Source organism: Pseudomyrmex gracilis, unplaced genomic scaffold (genome assembly GCF_002006095.1).
Source record: "Pseudomyrmex gracilis isolate BER0280 unplaced genomic scaffold, ASM200609v1 scaffold_26, whole genome shotgun sequence".
Classification (NCBI taxonomy): domain Eukaryota; kingdom Metazoa; phylum Arthropoda; class Insecta; order Hymenoptera; family Formicidae; genus Pseudomyrmex; species Pseudomyrmex gracilis.
The window spans coordinates 512,455-535,044 of NW_018020610.1; the positions used below are offsets into that span (position 1 = coordinate 512,455).

General features: G+C 37.4%; 1 protein-coding gene across 1 annotated transcript in view; it reads right to left on the reverse strand.

Moving 5' to 3' along the window:
* The window catches only part of LOC109852235 (potassium channel subfamily T member 2), a 116,972-nt gene that overhangs the window by 18,817 nt on the left and 75,565 nt on the right, over window positions 1-22,590 (reverse strand). Inside the window, exons 2-8 of the mRNA XM_020423205.1 lie at window positions 21,232-21,311; window positions 18,421-18,520; window positions 16,923-17,121; window positions 10,563-10,637; window positions 9,101-9,184; window positions 8,912-9,006; window positions 1,656-1,839 (exon numbers count right to left, since the gene is read on the reverse strand). Coding sequence (XP_020278794.1) covers window positions 1,656-1,839; window positions 8,912-9,006; window positions 9,101-9,184; window positions 10,563-10,637; window positions 16,923-17,121; window positions 18,421-18,520; window positions 21,232-21,311 — 817 coding nt within the window. The remainder of the gene's footprint in view (window positions 1-1,655; window positions 1,840-8,911; window positions 9,007-9,100; window positions 9,185-10,562; window positions 10,638-16,922; window positions 17,122-18,420; window positions 18,521-21,231; window positions 21,312-22,590) is intronic.

Sequence of the window (22,590 nt, forward strand, 5' to 3'; positions counted from 1 at the left end):
GAGAATTGACACATCGTGTTGATCACACACGAGTAGGGAATGCACGTGCATCTCGTGTGCGATTGGCAGGCAATTTGACAGACAAATTACGGCAATCGACGAGGCTTTTCTACGTTGGATGAAAATGCAATCAGTCAACGCTGACGAGCGACAAGTAGACACTAGGCGTTCATGTCGCTTTGTACAATTAATACTATTTTTCGTTCAATTAAATTCGCGTTTAAACGCCAAAATCGCAATTGCAGTAATTAATCAGCTTGTCGTTCATAAGTTTATCGTTTTTCCTCCGCACGTAGTCGCTCGATCTTTTGATATTACGTAAAAAAAAAAAAAAAAAAAAACCTAGCTCTCACAATAGGCAAGTTTGTGTTGTGTATAAAGTTGCGCGGGAAAAGTACCTACGGAGAAAAGCACATTTCCCATATAATGCGCGATGTACGACGTGATATGAAGTAAAGTAATTTTCGAATAACATCGTTAACGAGACTTTGACGTACAGTAATGTGAAAGGCTCATGGAAGAAAGTTTTCCTTCGTGCTAGACCGCGATCAATTGCGAAAGAAAAGTTGCCATAGTAACGCGCATCCTGCAGGACACACAAATCTTTGTTAGCGACTGCAGTTATCACCTCGTTCGCTCTTGTTTTTTCTTGCGGAGATTGCCGGCATACGTGCGCAAATATGTATCCAACCTGCGCTCAGCTTCTTTATAGTCTCCGCGGGACGCAGCGAGAGAATATTGCAAAGCCAGAAATATACCGCGAGAAATCGCTTTTTATTAAACGTTGAATTCAATGTGAATTCGGACTTAGCGTTTGAGTCGAGTCGAATTTTTTTAACCGACGATATGAGAACTTCGCGTTGAATTTGTACCTAACGACGGTTATCGTTTTTTTTTTTTTTTTTTTTATCGTTTACTTAAAATTGTCGAAACGTGTGAATGTTCGAGAAAAGATGCGAGTTTTTATCGCGCGCGACATGTGATACCGGAATTTTAATTTACGTTAAAAAAGAAAATTGATGAGAGATTCTCCGGCGTATCAGCTACGTGAGAAATAAACATTTTATGTGCTCGGCGGCTGGACTAGAAAGAATAATAAATATCAGTAAAAAAAAAACGAGTCAACCCGCGCAATATGGTCAGGCAAGTCTTGTTTCGGTACATTTACGAGCTTCCCTCGGGGTGACTCGAAAATAACGTCTATAAAAGAAGTCTATGAGGCGAGCATCACTGTAACGACCGCGACTGACTCGCGCATTAAACGAAATGAATACGAGTTTAGTGCGGCGCGCTGTACGCCTTCACGAATGTTTTAGGATACTTTGATTTTCTATGAAATATTATTCACGCAGTCACCAAAAAAATTATTCTTGCAGAAAGTTGTTCCAAATCGACTAACCGTAGCTTTTGTTACAGATAAATAAAAGTTTCGAGTTGAAAAGATTCGCGATTTTCTTCTTCGAGACTCAGTTTCAATGTCTAGCAGATCTCTAACAGACTCAATTGTGACATGTTTTATTGATTATTTACATAGGATCGATAATTTATACAGTAAAAAAAAAGTCAAAATTTCTCTTTGATAAACGAAGTAAAAAATTGATCGATCATATCAATATCGTAATCGAAGTTCTTTGTGAAGACACATGCGTACGCACCTGCGTTGGTAGCACTATGAGCGCCACGCAGATCATGATGACCATGTAGAGCTGCGAAGGCCAGATGTCCGGTACGAAATCGCCGTAGCCCACCGTGGAAAACGTCACCACGACGAAATACGTGCTTTGAAACAAATTCAAATGTCTGTGCCCCGCTCTCTGAAAGTGCTGGATCCCGCATACGCTGCAAACGGAAAATTTCATTTCGGGGTCACCTCACCGAGGATTGATCGAGGATGGTCGCGCGCACGGAAACGGGACGAGAAGGAAATCGTTTTGCATACGTCCGTGGCGTAAATCTATGTCGTCTATAATTGTTTTACCGGGGCGAACTGCGGCCAACGTAAATTTACGCTTTCCATAGTTCGCGCCGTACTGCAGGCGATGTCGCCTGCACTAAATTACCGGCTATCGAGAATCGGGAGTTTGTCGTCATTTTCCCGAGCGAACACGACACACACAAAATCTCGATTCGGGACATTATAACGATAATTCGGGATAATTCCTTTGCCTATAACGATAGTAAAAGATTTTGTTTTTCGAATAATAGAATAGAAGTAGTTTCGTGTAAATTGACTTCCGTGAATTGTTGACTTCCGTGTAAATTATACAACAATAATACATATGCAAACATAACCATCTATTAGATGTCTAATTAACATTCATAACTTTAATAAAGATAAGATCTATAACGTCTAATGAAGATTATGTATAGCATATGTTGTTCCGCACGTACATATCTTTCTTTATTTTTTCTAATGTTCTTGTCTTTTAATACACGCTTTTTTACACTAAAAAATCGCTCTTTTGTTTTTATCGTGTCACAAAATACTAGTTTTTTTATCTTCATACTAGTTTTATAATCTAGTTAAAAAAAGATATAACAGTGACATGGTTTTCGCACAGTATAAATTGCAGATGCGAAAGTTTTACAATTTTTTTTTATTACTCAATGACAAAGCTCATTCGTGCATGTAAGATAGTCCGTTGAACAAATTACAATTACAAACAAAAACGCTGTTTGCAAACGCTCGTCAAACTGTGTGCGCAAATCATGTGTTATTTTAAATTCGATTAATCTTTTAACGCGAAGAGCATGAATCCAGAAACAACGAGTCGCAGCTTTCTCGCATCGTCAATTTTCATTGCTACCGTCATATCCTATGCAATTATTTTGCGAGCAAAAATTGTGTTACTGAACTTTTACTCGTTAAAAATTCCGTTGTTTGATAAAACCGTCCAATTGACGAACTCTTTTCTATCAGATCGATTAACGCGTGTGTGTTAGCAGTTTGATAAAAAAAAAATAAAAATAAAAAGAACCAGTCGCAATTAGCGTAACGAACTATCATGGCGGCTTAATCAATCAGACATTGACTTTTGAGCTGAGCGGACGAATTTACGTTACTCGACGATGGAAGCGCTTCCGCAATTTTTCATTCGACCGTAATGAAACGAATGCACAATTAGCCCGAACCACTCGAGACAAGATAAAACCGGTAGTCTCCGCCCTTCTCTTCTCTCACTTGTTCTTTTCCTTCGGTCGTAACGGAATTGATGTAACAGTTCGAGAAAAGAGAAGAGATTGAACTCGGAAAACCGTCGCCGCTGCCACAGCCGCCGCATATACCGGTCGTCGTTTATAAACGGCCGGCATCTATTATGCATGCGGCCCCGTTCCTATATCTATATCGACGCGTATATTTGTGCACCCTGTTCATTTTTCCTCCCTTTCTTCCGTCCGTCTGCGCCGCCGCATCATCGCGCTTCCGTTCGACGTCTCGTGACAGTCGAGCGTGCCCCATCACATTAATTAACAATAGACGGATCGATTCCGCTTAATACGTTGCGCCGCTACGGTTATACAATGCAATTTGTCGACGAACTAATTAACCCCACAACCCCTCAGCTAATGAAACTCATTTCGAACTGCATTTTGTTAAAAATAAAATTTTAAGGTAACAAAAAAATAAGAATCAAATTTTAAGGTAACAAAAAAATGTCTGCGCAAAAAAAAATGTCCGTGAAATAAGTAATATATCTCTCGCGAGATTTTCTCTTCTAATACAATTCAAATAAAAGTATAATTGAAATATTGCGGTAGATGAGGGCATTCAAGATTTTGTTTTACGCGCGGAAAACGCGTCGAAGGCGCGAATATTATGTTAAAAATAAAAAAGTTTCTCTTTCTCACTTGTCTGTCTTCCGGCGTTTTTCCGCGCGCACGAACTGCGAGTGATAAAAAATCCACGCATTTTCGTTAAAAATTTCATTGTTCTCTCGATTCAAGTGCTGTCGTTTGTTAGTGACGCTAACGAATCTCTTCCGTATTCAATTCAATTGAACATTATTTTCTCGGAAACAAACGACGTAGTCGAGAGATAGACCGTTTGCTCTAGCCAGTAAAAACTCGCAAAAATTGTGCGTATCTCACGAAGGTGTTTCACAAAGAGAAAAGAACTCAATTTTAGTACAAAGATTATTTTTACAATAAAGTTTCGACAGTCTAAGGTTTAATTAAACGCGTGTGAGATTTTTATTATAAAAATTGATATCTGAATAAAAATAAAATATTTGGAATTGCTATTTAATGTTAACCACTTTTATAAATAATTTATCCTAATATAATATGTAAAAGAGCACTTGATGTAAAAAAAGTTAAAATTCGAAGTTAAAAATTAGTAAAATCGAAATTAGATGCTAAGAATATATATAACAAAAGCGACAGTGCCCAGCCGATATCGTGTCGTGTTAAGTAACAGGTGTTACAATAACACAAACGTCAAAGCGATAAAAAAGTACAATTTGCATTTCATTAAAAGTAATAAAACGTAAGTATACAAAGATGACGTAAAGCGTAAAGGTTACTGGCACGAGAGATTTTCGTTCCTGTACACATTGTCAAAATCTCAAACATGTTTTTTCAAGCAAAAACCTTTTGCAAACACTTAAGCAAATCTTCGCTAATTTAGACACGGAACCAAAATAAAACTGGCCTAATTGTTTAGTATTTATTTAAAAAAACAGAATATAATTCAGCAAGTTTTTGAAAAAAAAAAGGTACGAAGAAAATTCTTCGATTGTCTGAATCTTGACATTGTTTCGTACGTGACTTTAAATGTTTGAACTGAATCTTCGCCAGCAATTTGGCACCAATGTTAAAGTCAATCTTAGACTTAAGTAATAAAAAGTATTAAATTTATAAAAACGCGGAAATTGTACAAAAAGTTAGCAAGATCGGTGCAACGCGAGCTTAGTTAGCGGTTTAAATCTGCAGATGCGATAGCGCCATAGCGTGCAACTGTAGCGCTTATCGCTGTGCTTACTACATTCACGGCACGGAAATCAAGCGACCCGCACGGCCCAATGCAGGCAATAATTAAACATTCTGAAGCGAAGAGAATCGCGTGAATCCCGCGACAGCGCAGCCACGTACACGCGTTACTTAGATATAGATATCTGATGTATGTGTGTCATGAGAAACCTGACTATAGAAAATCCAACGCACGTGTTTTCCTTTTAATTGAATTATAAAATTAATTTAATGTGTAGAGTTATAAGAAAGTAGTAATATTAAATCATATTTTCTTTCTCATATTTTAAATAAATTTTATTGCATAGTTTATTTCTACAGAATGTCAATCTCTTCTCGCGCCAAACAATTTTTTCATTTCACTTTTGTTATTTCCGGTCAAGCTGGAACATCTCTTAATGTCTTTCACAGAATCTCTTATTTCGTTTGTTTTTTTGTTTTTGTTCAGCTTTTTTTGTATCCTAGCAATGCACCTTTTTTCGGTGCATTTTTTCCGCGTCTCAAAGATATCGTCGCGACACTTTTACACCGCGCGCGTGTCCTTGTCGGCGCAGATAACACCGCCGTGCAAGGGCGAGCTAGCCAAGTGCGCCGCTCTAGAATCACACCGTAAATAATAAAGCTGCCGCGATCGATGGCGATACCAATCCATCTGCACAAGCCGGCGTGCGATTATTTATTAACACATGTCCCACATTGCGATCTGGGTCGATCAGACGTATTTCGTCATTTTCTCGCTCGTCCCTAACATTGTGGAAGGACAGCTGCAGCTTGGTTACAGGGATTTCCACTTTGTTTTTTTTTTTTTTTTTTTTTTTTTTTATGCGTCGACCTTTCGGCGTATTAAAACAGGCTGCGAGATATGAGAATGTGTATCCGAAATATCTCCGCATAGTTCTTTATTCTTAGTCTTCTATAATCACAAAAAACAGGTTAGATGAAATCTTTCAAGTTTGCGCGTTTAATATATATACGTATGTCTCATTTCAATTTTCCAAAATGGACGAAATGTCATTTTTCCAGGAATCGTGCGACACGAATTGTGTATTTTGTTACACTTGGCGCTAATGCTGCGCGTGAAAGTCTCATTGTCGCTGATTGCTACAAATTGCAACACGTCCGCGTTCGACACAATCCGTTATTTTTACTTTTTTGTTTTTTTTTTACAACCGCGCAACACAGATCGCCGCATATATATATATATATATATCCAAAGTCTGCGTAGATTTTCCGGTAGAATTATTTTTTTCACGACCCGTGTAGAACGACAGCTGCAAATTACCCGTGATTTGCAGCGCTCGCGCGCCGCGATGTGCGGTGGCGATTGAAGCTGCAAATCGCACCGTCTGCGTGTGACAGGTAATTGTTTCTTTCACATCTGCACCTGGTCGATTTTTGAGAAAGGTCCGCGGGTGAAGCTTTTCTATCAAATTGCGCTTGATTTTTATTTTTCAGATTGCAAATTGCTCGCGGTGTTTCGTTTTTTTTTGTTCATCGCGTCGCAGGAAAAATACGCGCGTATATTGTTTTTCTTATTGCAGATTTATATCGTACTTACAAGATACAGATTTTATGTAAATATGTCACACTCTCTGATCTGTTGGGATCAGACATTTGCATAAATAAATTTATGCGGTCAAATCAATATACAAGTTAATTTCCGGCTTCTCGCCGCACAGAATTTGTTGCAAAACCTTAACATATTTTAATTATCCAATTAATATTTCCGTCTCGTATCGCGCAATCAATATATTTTTATTTTCGCTTTCTTGATTTTTTCTCATTAACGAACGTTCGTTAAAGTTTCAGACGACAACTCGCGCCCTTTGATCTTCGCGCGAGAATTGCAGGAAGATCTCTCAACCATATATGAAAACTCGACTCGTTTACATCCGCAATCTAGGATTCTTCCTTCTCGCGCCGTCGTTTACAGGTTTTATTAGAAGATTAAACAAGACGAACTGCAGAGAGTCATCCACGGCTTGGATTCGTAAATGGGAACTCCCACCTACCAAGTCGGGAAACTTTTCTCGTTATTCGGATAATACAATAAGTCCCGCACGAGAGACGGGACAAATGAAATACGTTCGTTGTGTAAACTTAAATAACGCGTCCCGCGAATGCTATAACGGAAACTTCATCACGGTGGTGTCACGACACAAGTTCGCGGCGAATATCAATCTGCAATTATCTTATATTCACGGAAATATTTGCAAATTTTTACGGGATTAAATCGATTCTTCGGACAATAACGTCATTTTTCCATTATTGACGAAGCGTTATACAAGTTAGATTTTTCAAAGTTGTTTTCTCTAACTCGACATGTGTACAAATTTCAATTCCAATAAAAACAAACGTATTTATCAGGACTTAAAAAATAAAAAACAGAAATATTTGCAATTACCGAGAATAAAAGATACAAGTCTCACATAAAAATTAACATAAAAATCATCCGCGAATTAGCTTTTGCTAATTAATATAGACGCGAAGACAAACGTTTACTTTTTTTTCACTTTTTCAGCATGAACATTGTTTCTCGCTTTTCAATTATCATTCGGTCAAATTAAGCGAGAGAAAAAATTGTTGTCTGCACTCTCTCGTGTTTCGCAAACCGCGTGACGAGCGAAACACGTGAGAACAATATCGAGAGAAATGTGAAACGGCTGTGTGCGCGCGCGCGCGCGCGACAATTTGCCGTAATTCATTTACTCTCATAACGAAGCTAACAGATGACGTCGATCGTCTAGCGGTTTATTGTTGATCGATCGTGGAAAAGCGAAATTGATATTTTGCATAGGTACACACGTACTGCGATTTAATATCAATTCAAATAAAGTTGTCTGTTATTGCATACGTTCTCTCCGCCGTCAATTAAAATATTACAATGTTTGCTCCGCATATTAAATCCTCTCGGCAGTTTATATGCAATTAAACAATGTAGTTTTTTTTTTTTTTTTTTTTACATCTACTTTATACACAATCGTTTTAAATTGTTCGAACGAATCGAGTAATTGCACAGAGTTTTATTACTTGTACAAGTAATGGCCGACCGAAAGTTCAAGAAGTTGAAGCGCTCCTCAGCTAAGTTCACTTTACTTTAGAATGAGAACTTACTCTCCGGAAACTTAACCTGTCCCGCTAAGAATGTTCATCTTTGACGAACGAGGTAAGAAGTAGAACGGAGCAAACATTGCCGTCTTATTTTTCGCTTAATTACTTCTGTTAATTGTTGCGCACATGGCTTTGAGACATTCGCGAAGCTTGAAAAAACGTGCATTTGTATTGTTTATAATGTAACAAAAATTTTTTCGAACATCTCCGAACGGAATTTTCTAAGTATTACGACAATGTTATTACGAGACACGCGACAAAAACAAATGTGCATCATCGGTATTAATTACAGAAAACATTATTAAAACGTTATTCGGCCTTTGACCTTACATTGCCGTTATTAATTAACACCATCTGTGATTTTCGTTCCGATGAATGATTTAAATGCAGATATGTACACACGTGAGATTCTCATATAGTGCCAGCACGAGAAAGCTGTAGTAATTAGATGTGCGCGGTTTGCCAAACATTTACTCTGGCTCTATCCAAATTTATCCCCATAACAATATCGTCCACGAAATTTAGCCCGTATTAAACGGGACAAATATTGACTGCAATTTGGTAAACAGTCCACTCGGTGTGGAATCATGTTTCCGCAAAGGTGCGTTCTTTCTTCTTAAATTAATATTACATAACTTTCTACTAGTTACTCGGTATCGCATCGTCAATCGCTTGTGTTCAACACTCGAATAAGACAAAATACAATTATTTTCTTTTAATCAATGGTTTTCTTTTTTTCTTCAGAACTTTTTAAAGTGTTTTTGAGAGAATAACAGACACAAAAAAGAAACAAACAAATTGAATTCTATTTGTAGTCTTCGAAAGTACTTACCTAGTAAAGACAAGGCACAGTAACGTAGCGCTAAGGATCATCAGCTGCTGACTCAATGCGGATTGGGACTTTTGCATCGCCCTGTGTAGGTCGTTCTGAAATAGAATTACCAATTACCGTCGCTCGCGAATCGAATTTAAGCTCAACGTTAAATTAGGGATACGATCGGTTTGGAGATGAGCTACTTACAAACATATTCTCCAGGGAATGCTTTGCCAGCCAGCAATTTAGGAACACGGGAATGAACAGATTTCTCATTGGCGGGTACAGTAACTGCAAATACAACCCATCGATATCGTCAGTTACAGCGTTACGACAAATATGCTGCAGGTTTAATTATTTATAACTAATTACCTACATAATTCTATAATATCTCGGGAGAGAAAGCGAAATAACGTTTTAATTTGACAATCTTACAAATATTTTATTTCTGAAGAAAACCAAAATTGGCAAATGAAAATAACATTCTTACAATCAAATAAAATATTGAGAACGCAAAATTATAACCAATTAAAGAAAGAAAAATTATATTGCTTCGAATATACAATAAAATTTTGAACACACTTGTATTTATGTCGCAATTCTGATTCTTTAGGAATAGCTCTTGAGACATCTCGAATTTCAATAATTAACTCATTGGTTGAGCAATCGTTCGTCATTTGCAAACTGTACGATGATTTATAAATATCTGGCGTCTGTTTATATCAGGCAGTCGCAGATATTTATGGTGCAAGCACGGGGCTGCTCGGTCTGAGATCGAGTTTACTCGTCGTGCAAGCATCAAAGCACCGACTGTTACAGGATAGACAAATTTGCGTACGTGTTTATATGCAAATTCACCGAGCGCGATGGAAATGATCAAACGTAAGTCCGAACATAGGTATCGGTGAAAAACATTCCTTGTTTTTGTATCTCGCGGCCAGAAGATTGCCGATGCAAAAATAAATTTTGGAAATGAAGTTTTAACTTGCAGCAATTTAATTTTGCAGCATATTTGCCGTTATATAACTTTAAGACAATTTTAATTTATTGAGACAGACAATGTTTTAAACACGTTCGACTGATAATTAGTTTCCTTAAGAGACGTAGTTATTTTCTTTAAGAGAAAATAACTACGCGCAAAACCAGCGGTTTAACAGTTTACAATGTGTTATATCAATGTCACCGCGTGATCCAAAACTAATGAGGTTAAACTAATTAAATTCTACACTACCGAGTGCGCGTCACATAATGTCATTACGTACTGTCCACTGTGAGATAAAGGTTATTCCCTATGGGGCATGCAAAAAATCAATACATCATAGTGTCAAACGTGTATACAACTTGTTTTTCAAGTTAGCGTGGCTTCGCATAAAACAAACGCGTTTTCTGCGTGTAATTCTGAAAATGGTTTTTTTTTTTTTTTTTAAATTACGTTTTCATCAATTATTTTTATCCTTGCGCAATTTTAATTAATAACATTCTGTTTTTATATAAGATTTTGCGTAACTTCAATTTAATATAAAATCCAAGAAAAAAAATATGCGAGAGAAAATTATGTCGTTAGAACGGAGCAACGTGTGTAAACGTTGTTTTTTTATTTCAACCGTCAACCCAAATGCCAAAAGTAAGTAACAAATGCGTAAAATACATGATCCTCTTAGTGACTCACCGTGATTGTGAATGGGATAGTGTTGACCAATTCCAGGATGAAGTGGAAGGATAGGAGCTGCTGCCAGACATTTCCCTGTGAACATTACGAGGACAGCTCAACACACCCAGTGACAATTTTATCAGCGTAGCAACTGTGAGTTTCAAAAAATAAATGCGCCATGTTTCGCCGTCCTGTCTACAAGAATTACTAAAGCGATCTCGCGCGTAAACGTATTAAAAAAATGGAAAAAAAGCACTTTGACGACTTTAAGAAAATTCTTCTTTTTTTTTTTTTTTTTTCAATCGCTTTGCCTTCACATTCGTTACGTCGCGTTTATTTCCCTAAGAAAATTTATACTTGTTATCTCGGGACTGTGTTAAAACACTTTTTCCGGAAATCGTTTAAACTCGCGAATGCAGCGTTAAAAAACGCACAGCGAGTTGCACTCAGAGAAAACTAAACGGAAGTTAATAGACTCTTAGATTGCCTCATAAAAACTATCATTTGCCGCGGGCGGTAATTAACTTTGAGACAGAAAGGGTGAATACGAGCGTAATCGGATCAGGAAACTTCTTCGTCTCGCTTCTCCGGAAACTGTTGGCTGGCTTGACGCACATCTCATCGCCGTGGGAGAACGTGACGCGCATATTGCAATTTTTGCTCGGACCACGATCTTTCATCGCATTATGCATCCTTCCTTTGACGTTAACGACCGGCTCTTTATCCTGATAAAAGTTTCGCATTCACGGGAAGCAGCTGCTTAATTAGAACGGGAAATATTCCTCATTTATACGAAATTATTTACGCTAGGGTTTTCTTCCAACGAATCTCCTCTCTCGTTCGAAAGAACGTTGTTTGCCACGACTCTCTAGAATTTTCCATATAATTTATTAAAACAGAACGTGTGTAGGCACTTAGGCTACACGTTCGCGCACACACATGTGCGTTACACGTGTTCGGGAGAATATTAAATTAGAGAAGCATGTTCTGTGAAAAAAAAATGGCGTGTTTTAAAACAATTTTTTATTTACCGTCTCGTTTTATCATGGAATATTCAATAGGAATCATCATTATCGTACACGTTGTATGTTCATTTGCCGTATCGCAATTTTTTTATGTAGGCTAAACACACATCGAGAGCATTTTACGCTCATTAGCATTTTACAACTAATAACACACCGTCGTACAAATTAAATGCGCAACTTTCATGACAATGAAACTATTTTCTCTCTTTATCTTGAAAAATTATCACTTGGAAAATTGCTTCCATGCACGTCCGGCTTCGTGAGCAAACTAAATTATTAAACTTTTCACTTTGTGTGTTACACGAGTATTCAGTTTTACTTCGGGAAAAAGAAACTCGCGAGAATCAAAAATTTTATTTTTGACATAGTTCATAAAGAAAGAGAGAAAGAGAGGAATCGCGCGTTAAGTCTAATAAACTATTACATTTTTTTCGTACGCACGGTCTCTATACGCACGATTTTTCAAAAGTGCTGTTTCAATGGTAAAATTTCCTCGATCTCTTTTCTTTTTAGTAAAGTTTTTCTCGTTATACGTACGTTGCACATCGTATTATCGCAAATGGTACGGCAAATAGTACAAAAAAGCCGCAAGCGACGCAACATCGAGGATTGCAATCAGGCCAGCGACGTTGCGCAAATGCTCTCAACGATCATTGATCCTGCTTTTATTCTTTGTTCGGTTCTCTTTATACGGGGGATAGAATTTTTGTAACAAAAAATCTGCGCGAGCTACACGCGACACACACACACACACACATTTCTGTATCGGATTACCACGGTGTAAAGGACTCTCCGCACGCGCGTCACGGCAAATCCTTCACCTTGGCTCTAAAGCGAGTTGAAATTCCTTTGGAAAAGCATGTCCGATGAGCCGCTGTATACAGAAACGCGTGCCTGCACCCCAAGTGACTAAGGAAAGCCCGAACAAACGTTTACGAGAGGAACGTGGGAGTCTCATGACGAGGGATTCCTTTGGATCTAGACGACTAGTGGGTAAATTTTCATTTATATGCGGCTTTCATATATGTATCTCTGTCTTTTTGCTCGCGCGCCCGCGCAAAATAAGCTCAATTTAGATTTCCTGACGTGTCTTTCGATATCGCTTTATGCAATTAACCCTCGAACGCTAAATGATATTGCGTCCCATTTTACCAATAGACACGCTCCGCATAATAATAGCAAAGGGACGCGATAAGAGCTTCACGTAGATATGGCAATAAAAATATAAATAAATAATTTTTTTTTTTTAAATGTCATTGACAAAAATATTAGACGTGAGTTTCGAACGAAAATTGATTAATTTGTACGAGAAAATCTGAAATTTATTCATTAAATTTACTTCTTAAACGCAACTGCATATTGCGTCGCAAAAATTCAAAACAAAAGCAATTTTCCTTGTATCGAAGGTAATCGCTTTGTGTAACTTTTGTGTTTTGTATTGGTTCCATGATCAACTTCCGGACAACAATCACCGTCGTTGCGTCGCAGAAGGAGCATCAAGACAGCGCAGCATGAGCAAAGAATCTCGAGGAAAACATAAATCTTCGTCAGCTCTGCGACCGACGAAGTTTTTTTTCTTTTAACGTGTCGGGATTTAATATTATAAGGGCTGCTGCATGGGTTTACATACAACGCGCGGAATAATTTGTAACTTCGTAAGAAAGTAAGAAATACAAAAATGTCTAACGTGTAAGACAAGAAGACATTAAGCTCGAATAAAACACAATATAAAATAGCAAAGTGATTTTTCTCAGTTAAAAATATAACTTTTAATTATTCCGTTTAATTGTATTCGTTTTATTATCTTACCGTCTATTTAAAATATAACTTGTTTGTATATTTAGAACACAACTCTGTTATATTTTTATTCGTTTATTAGCAATAAAGTTTTTATAAGCACTTGCATACAGAACATTCATAATAGAACGCTCTTATTTCTTTTTTCTTTCTTAGAGCAAAAAATTGTCAATGCCGGAAAGACATCAGCGACGCATCCGTGCGGAAATATCGGAAGTGACAAGACGCACTTCTTCAACGGGAAAAATCTCCACGGGCTAATTTTCCCGTCGGTGTTTATATTCATCGAGAACACGAACGTGAATCTAAAGCTCCGCGAGGACCGGGTACGGTACAATAACCGGATAAACTGTTTCGAAAAACTCGACGACGATTAATATCCACCTCTCCCCCAAGGATTACGCGAACCGTTTCTTGCGTCGGCAATTTCAGAAAGTGTTCAAGAGAAGAAGCAAAATAAGATGTGTCTCAAAAACTTTCCGACGTCATCGTGACGCGCGAATTAAAATTTGAATGCGTAACACGTGAAGCATTTTTCGTGATGAAATTTTCATAGTAAAAAACGACTGCGAAAGACGGCCTTCATTATTTTTCTTCTTTCTTTTCGTCCGTCCCGTTGAATCCGCGAGATAACTTTAAGAAAATTTTAGATTATACAGCGCGCTTAAGAAATCGTCTTCAAAACGGATTCGCAAAAGCCTGCTTTTAGCGAAATGAACATTACACGATAGTCTTTCTCGCGAATTAGAAAATTTTACCTAATTTGCCGCAAAGATAATCACAATATAAGCTCGCGTATCCGACCAAGAAAACGACTTCTTGCATTCTACTTGCAACTTGGGTTTTTCCTCTTTGCGAAACAGAACTTTGAAACATTTCAAATAACGAGCGGAGAGATACTGTCGTTATATAAAAGAAACGTGGAAACGTTCTCGAGAGCATCGGGAAGAGATGTGCTCGTCGATCTCTGTATAATGATGGAACGTGCAATCAGCTTGTTACGGAATCCCATTACAATTTGTTTCCTTTCTGATCCACTAAGAGACGAGAGACGAGATCCACGTCGCGTGGTATCGCGACTGATACTACGTCGACTACTCTACTAATTTTCGAATCCGGCAAATCCCGAAGGATATCTCCTTCGACACGGTGCGCACTCCGCAACTCGCGGTTAAACTTTCAACACAAGAAAGCTTGATACGATTTTGCGAAGCGCACCGCTGCTTCCAAAATTGAAAGTGACTCCGAAACTATCGCCACACCGTTCGTGAGATATTCCGAGGGATAGAATTTAATTCACCATTGACATTTTCACGTAATCCAGTTAATTTTCTCAAATAATATCGACATTGAATCGAGATTTTTTGAATTATTTTTTGTTTGCTTATTATATTTATATGATATAAAGTGTAATTAAATATATAAAGTGCAATTAATTTTTACAGACAAACTTCGTTAAATGTGTCGAATAATATTTAGAATCGATATTTCATATCAAATGATTAAAACAGTATCTATAACTGTTTCAATGGCACTGTTTATACGAGCATCGTGCGGAGATTTCAACAATTGTCGCGTCTGTCGGAGACTTCGATGATTGGAAACATTTCGAAGGCTGATAAGAAGAATTCGCAAAAAATTCCATCGATCTAAAATCTCACGTGAGCAGTTGAAAATCTTGTTCGAATTTTATCAGATATACGTTGTATTTTTCGTCCATCCGGAATTTTCTTTCTAAATCGCAACGTGAAAAGAAATCAATCTACGATAAAGAATTGTTTTCGCAACGTTAGATTTGACGAGGGATTGTCTTACATGGAGGGAGAGAAGGTCGGAACAATCATTTCCGAGAAATTTGAAACGGAGTTTGAGTTACATAGCAAAACAAACCCATCAACCTCCCCAAGAGAAATATTGTGTTGCGAAGTTTAATAACGGCATATTCGATTAATCCGCTTGAGCGCTATCGACGAAACATTATCGGCTTATCGCCGGAACGCTCGATTAGAGAACGAATAGCGTGACGGACCTGTTATACACACCGTTGCAGATTATATCGCGAATTTTGCACACGCGTGCGAATGGAAACTTGCCGTTGGCTAAAACCGCGGAGATCGGATAATCATTTTCGATATAATCTTTACATCAGATATTTTTCTTATTTCAAACGTTATTAGTTATATTATTCCCGCGTACACAAATTTCCGTACAATAAATTCAAAATTTCACATTGTATAGTTTTACGTCGATCATATCGAATTAGATTTAAGCATAAAACTGGGACATGGAAAAAATGTCTTTTTGTCCATATGCAAAAACATATGTTCTGACAAATCGCTTCTGACTCGCTTGAACAGAAAAGAAAAGATTGTTGCTTCGTGTTTCACAAAGAAACACGTGTTTTGAAAAACTTTTGTCGTCGAGTGTTTAAATGTCAAAGAGAAAATCAATTCGAGATCGTCGACAAGAAAGAGATAACAACTTAGTGAAAGACACACACACATCGCGTCGTGTGCTTACTTTAATGAATTTTCTTTGAAGTCGCGAGCGCACGAGTGTAAAACTTTTTTGTGAAATTTCAGGCAAAACTCGACGGAACTTCTTTTTCTGAGAGCGAGAGTGAATAAAATAGTTTTCGCGAAATATACGTCAGTTTCTCGATATATGACCAAATCGATTCGAAATACTGGCTTAGTGAACCGTGCGAACGTATACACGTATTCCGAACGAATAAAAATAAAAATAAAATAAAATTCACACATTTATATTAATTCGTCCTCAATATGTTCATAAATACAACACGGTAGAGAGATTAGACAGGACGACGAAGAGATATAGCGAATCTGACAAAGCGCGCATATACTTTACTTATATACATGCAGAAACATGCAGCGGAATTTACCATTCGATGAAAATAAATATATCTTCTAAAGATGGCAAACAACGCTTAGTATAATTCAAGAATATTATATATATAATATTAAGTGTATGCAAAAGTTTTAGTCTTTTTTTTTTCATTTCCCTAGTAAAATTATTCTAAATTGAAATATCTTCCTATCCTTTTGTGTTTCTATAACACAAAAATAAAAGTGGCAGAAAATTACAGAAAATGAGAAAAAATATTTCCCAAATTGATTTGTGGTCACTGAATTTTATGATTAACAAGTAAAAGTAAAAAAAAAAGACTAAAACTTTTGCATACACCTAATATAAAGAATATTATATAAACATATATAGGTAATATCAAAATACTGCACAATATATATACATGTATATATATATATATACAAAATTATTTTAAGATTCGCGGAGAGCTTCGTGACTCGATAAAACTATTTTTATCAATTACAAAATATTTGATATAAAAAGCATCTAATTTTGCGAGGAAAGAGAATTGATTTAAAAAAAGAAATATCTCATGTAAATCCTACGAAGCTTTCCGACGATCAAGCTTATAAAATAACGTGCCTGTATATATAAAATAGATAATCCACCCATGAAATATTAAATAATAACAAGGAAACAATTTACTTGTAAAAAGTGTAGAAGAACGTACCTTGTAACCGAGATAGGCGAGCAGCAAGGCCTCGGTCAGCGACACCATCGCCAAAATCACTTGGACCACCCACAACTCGAGCGATCTCCTGACCCAGAGGATCGCGTCCCAATTGATGGTCGGATGTTCCTGGAACTCCTCCTCCGTCAGGTTCTGCGACGCGAGGAACTCGGTCTTGTTGCCAGGTGTGCAACCGTAACTAAGGAGAGAAATCGAGAAAAAAAAGATGGTGAGCAAGTGACGGACGAATGCGTCGATAGAGCGGGACAGATTGTCGCGCGATATTTGCGTGCACGAGTCGAACGGGTTCGATAGCTTTTTCGATATCGAGTGTGGGTCGTTTCGAAGAAATATATCCGTCATATCGCATGGAAAGGTCGCGAAAAAAGTCCGAAACAAGTTTGTGCAAACATATATGAGCGGAGAAAAAGAGAGAGAAAGAGAGAAAGAAAGAGAGAGAGAAAGAGAGAAAGAGAGAGACACGTCTTTCTATTCTATTGAAAATTTCGACATCGACATGTGAAACTTGCATAATATGCCGTCGATCTCGTCAGCTCGACAGACAGTTTCCTCGCGCGAGCAGCTCGGAGTTGATGATACGTGAACGGAAATTTGATCGGAAGCGATCGTAATCACATAGAGTTACTTCGAGTATTGAGAAATTTTACCCGGAACTGAATTTAAAAGGATATTTCAGAGAACACTTTCATCAAGAAATGTTAAATCTATTGATTCGACGGAGAATTCGCGGAAAAAGAAATCAATATAATTTCAAAAATTACTACAAAAAAAAACTAAACAAAGATGCCATGTAAAATTTCTTGGAAATACTGGAAATAACGGAAATCTTCTTGAAAACGCAAGTAATGTGAGTTACTTGCACCGTTACGTGTTATCTTATTCCGGATCGTGATAGGAATGTCATATGATATCATAATCAGACATGAATATTGCGCGACACTCTTTCCGCAAAGATAAAAATTTATTCGGAAAAGTATTCGTCGGCGATAGAACAGAAGAAAAGCAAACAAAGCAATTCGGATTTTGTTTACAATTTTTTTCAATTGTAAGATTTTTAAATATTTCTTCAACTTTTTTGTTTATTTTACTTTTTGATAAAATTAACGAGAGATATTGCATTTTAATAGTAAATAATGAACGGTTCTTATAGCGATCGAATTATTCAAGGAAAAGTAGTTTTAACAGTGACACGAGAAGCTGAAACAAAATTCTGCATATTGGTCCAACTACGCGGACGTATTCCCGCGAAGTAAATGAGACAAAAATGAACACGAGTCAGAATCGTGAATCGCAATATAAAAACAGACATTCAGCTTCAAAAGATAATGAAACAACAATACATTATAACGATATCCGTGTTTCCGCTTGAGCGATTGTTGATTTAATGCAGATGAAAATTCGATGCAAAACTCGCGTTTTTCCCGAGATACGAACCATTACATTCAAGCGTAAAGAATTTGCTCACGGCATCACTTACCATGCTGCAAACGTCGGATCGTTGTCGGTAATAACTCTGAATATGTACAGGAAGCATGTTAGCAGCTTGAAAAACAGATTTGCAAGTCGTATCCTCAAACCTGAAACAAGAAATTCGCATTTCTCTGTTCTCCGTAACTTTCTGATTTTAAAGTTCAATTGTTCCCATCTTGTATATGTAAAAACGTTTCCCATCAATATTTTTATTCCCCTTTTATAAGGTTTGCCGTTTCTTTCCGCGTGTCTTTCTTTTTTAATGTACGTCGAGAAATATACGTTCCAACTCTCTCCTACACAGAATTTACTAATGTCATTCGGTTCTCAAAAGAAAGAGATCCCTTATCAGCGCACAGCCGTGCGTTAAATTTCCTGTATAAATATCCACAAGGCATATATAATTTTTCCCGAGCGAATATCTTCGCGATATACCGCCAGTTCCGAAAAAACAACTTTGATTCAAAGTAACCCGACGTGAAATTTCTTTTACGTGAAAGAGAACATCGCCTGTAAGGCGCGTTTTATGAGATAAATTTTTATTCAGAATGTTCCCGATGTTTTCTAACTTTCGATTATTCGCGCGTAAGAAAACTCTGTAACAATAATAATACTTATTGAATTTTTTATTAAGATTCCCAACCGATGGTCTAAATATTATTTAGTGCTGTCTAAATAATGTGGCATGATATATTAAAGCTCGGTCGCGGATTATTGTGTGTCTCTTCAAAGTTACGTAATATAGTTTTCATCGAGACTTTCGACCGAAGGCCGGGCCTGTGCTTGCCTTCGCTCAACTCTATCGACCGTTCGGAGGCGGCTTTAACGATATGCTTTAACCAGTTGCCCGCGACAAACTTCACAAAGGGCAGCAAAGCGTTGACCTGTTGGGTTCACGACGTCCTAATGCAGGAGGTCAGGTACAAAGGTCAACGCCGATCCGAGAGAAGAATCCTCGCTCGCTCTGGCAACAATATCTATTATCGGCCGTCGCCATCAGCGGTCACAGAAAGTACGGAATCGCGCGCTCTTACGCGATATCCGCGGGGATGATGACGGCGACGATATCCGACGAGATTGCCTTTAAAATGTCCCCGCCATTTCGAAAGGAAGCAATCGAGACCGACGCGTTTCCGGCGAAACGTTTCACGACAATCCGACTATTTCCGACACAAATTTCGTCTCGAGAAGAAGATTCTTGTTTGTCGCATCTCGGAAGAAAAAATTACGTAATATTTTAGTTCTCGTTGTTATTGTTAACGTATTAAAGTGATCATCGTGTAGAGTTTACGGACGGAATTTTTAGAACGACGCTGCGCGATATTTCGACAAACAAGCTGCGATTGAAGATATCAGAATAATATATACAAATAATATATACAAATAAAAATGTAAAAAACATGTTCGTGTAATAATCGCTACTGTGCTAGCGCGTTACGATACAACGCAGATAGTAATACACAGCGCTATCAAATTATACGAGATAGAACTGCAGATATGAATTCACATGATTTCTCTCCCTCGTCGTATGTACGACGTGAGACACGTACGATCAAATGTATCGATATTAAAACGCGTGATATCACACGCAAAGCGTAACAAACGATTTCCCGACGACAATTGTGATCGAATATTATCTTGCGATAAATTCTTAGCAACGAAACAAAAACACACAAGACCAAAGACTGATCGCAGAATAAACTAATCCACAACTATAATTAGAACTTGCAATTTTTTTAATGCCGCTATCGAAGGAACAGGCGGCTAAATAAAGCGCTTGTGGACTCCCACTCGATTCATAATCTTAAGTGTTCGGGGAATCAATTTATGTTTATTCTTATTTGCAGTTATGTAATACGAATCGATCGTGATCGCTGTAACGTTCCGGTCAACGTGAATGAGAAATACTGACCTGAAATAATATGACGTGTCGAAACATTGATAGTTATCACAAATAACTTTTAAAAATATTACGCAGAACTTGTTTTCCACATTTATATGAAATCTTTTATATCTAAAAATTCTAAATGGATTTACATTAAAATTGACCTCAAAAGTTGTGAGCCACAGATGTGACACATAATATTTAGTAAACAGCGTTTTTAACAATGTTTTTAATTTTGAAACGTTTCGATTATTTATTTCTTTTTGATCATCATCAATCAATTTGTACGATTAAGTCAAAACTATTTTTATGTATTTTTTGCATGACGTTCTAGAAAATTTAATACAAAGTCAACTTGTTAATGAATGTTAATATTAACAAGAGCCTTGATTTATTCACGTTAATATCAAAATATTTAACTACGAAAACAGAAAGCCATCAGTCAAGCCAAACAAATTTAAATCAAAATTAAATCAAAACGTAAAAGTGATTATTTCGTTTATCACATAAAGTCAATTAACGAAGAAGAGAAAAAATTCAAAGTAAAACACGAAATCACGTATTTATTTTATCGATTACACTCATTCCGTGTGTCTTTTATTTTTCAAATTCGAGTAGTTTGACATATCGATATATTTTAGATGAATTTTTTTCCAACTATTAATTTTACTCTCAGTTTTTAATGTTAGAAATGTGTATATTTCCTCAAAAAAATATTTTGTCAATTTTTTATCATCAAATGTTATTGTAAAATCTCCCGCGTTTTTATGTTCACTTTTTTATTCAAATTTGACAATATGTCTCGTGTCGATTTTCACGTTTGTCATTGTTAAGAATATCACCCTTTAGATTTTTTTTTCATCAAAAATATTCCGAAAAATATAATTTAGAAAATATATAAAATTTATTTGCCCCATAAATCTCTCTACTCACTCGAACGTTGGTTCTTGATGAAGTACAGCTGCAGCCGTTCCTTGAACGTGTTCTCGTTCACATAATACTCGACGCGAACTCTGAAAACAGACAGACAATATTACCGCTAACTGATTTCGCAAACTTTCCGTAAGTGCTAACTAGATCGTTATCTCTAACTTTACATATACACGACTGCGCGTCCGACCGTAGTCGCAGCCGATAAACTTCAGCAACTTCCACATATTTGTTTGCAGTGACACATTGCGAAGCTAGCTTATCGCTAGTTGTTGCTGTTATTATCATTTTTGCGAGCGAACTTTTGCAACAATTTTCTAATATTTTCCAAGAATCCCGGATATCGATACGTAAGATGTGACGCATAACGTCACGCTAGTGAACACTCATATCTATTTCCGCACGGAAAGAACTTGTTGTTCCGCGGCTATTTCGAGATCAAAAAGCCCGACAAGACATGTCGTTTTATTATTAGGCTCGCATGACTAATCGAACAGTGCAACAGGACGGCGCGCGCATACGCCACTCAAATTCTCATTATTGCTATCTGCTCCGTATATGACTTGAATCATTTCTATTCAACTGACAAGCGTTAGTGAGAGAGAAAGAGAGAGGAGTGGTGTTTTTTGCAATATTCATTATAAAAATTAGCACATTGATTACAAATTACATGACGACGCGATGTCAAAGATATTCAAGCCATATTTCTCTTGTAATTCATTATGTTTCTGTCTTGTTATGTGTGTGTGTGTGTGCGTGGAAATGTGTAAGCGCATTGCGCAAAAAACTTAATTCATATTTTTTTCGAGAAACTTCAACTGTCGACAATGTTTAAGATCTCGACTTTTTTGTGGGAGAAACAACCTCACGGTTTAGATTAGAGTGAAAACCGTGAAAGGTCACTAAATTTAGTACACGTGAGAGATAATACGCGCATACAATCTTCATATAATTAAACTGTCAATCTACTCAAACGCGCGGGCATATAATTGTCTCGTTTATCAGTTTCATCGTGTCCATTATCGTCGCTCGCGTCCTCGCGTTCGTGCGCGCGTCCAAATTGAACCGGCAGCGGGGGTCAGGGAACGGAATCGCGAGCGTGCAACAATCATTGTTGTTATTGTTACTACTGCATCGAGGCGAACAAGTCGATCTCATTGGTCGACCGTTATTTTGCTCGGTCGTGCACCGCCGCAGTACCTATTTTTAGCCGCGGCAAATGCGTCGGCGTTGCCGAGAATAGCGTCGCGTGACGTCACTGGGCCGGCGTCGACAGGCGGTCTGTCGTACGCGATCGTTCCCAGTTGTTGAACTGGTTCTTTGACCCACATAACGTCACGAATGCCTGACCTAGGCTATCCG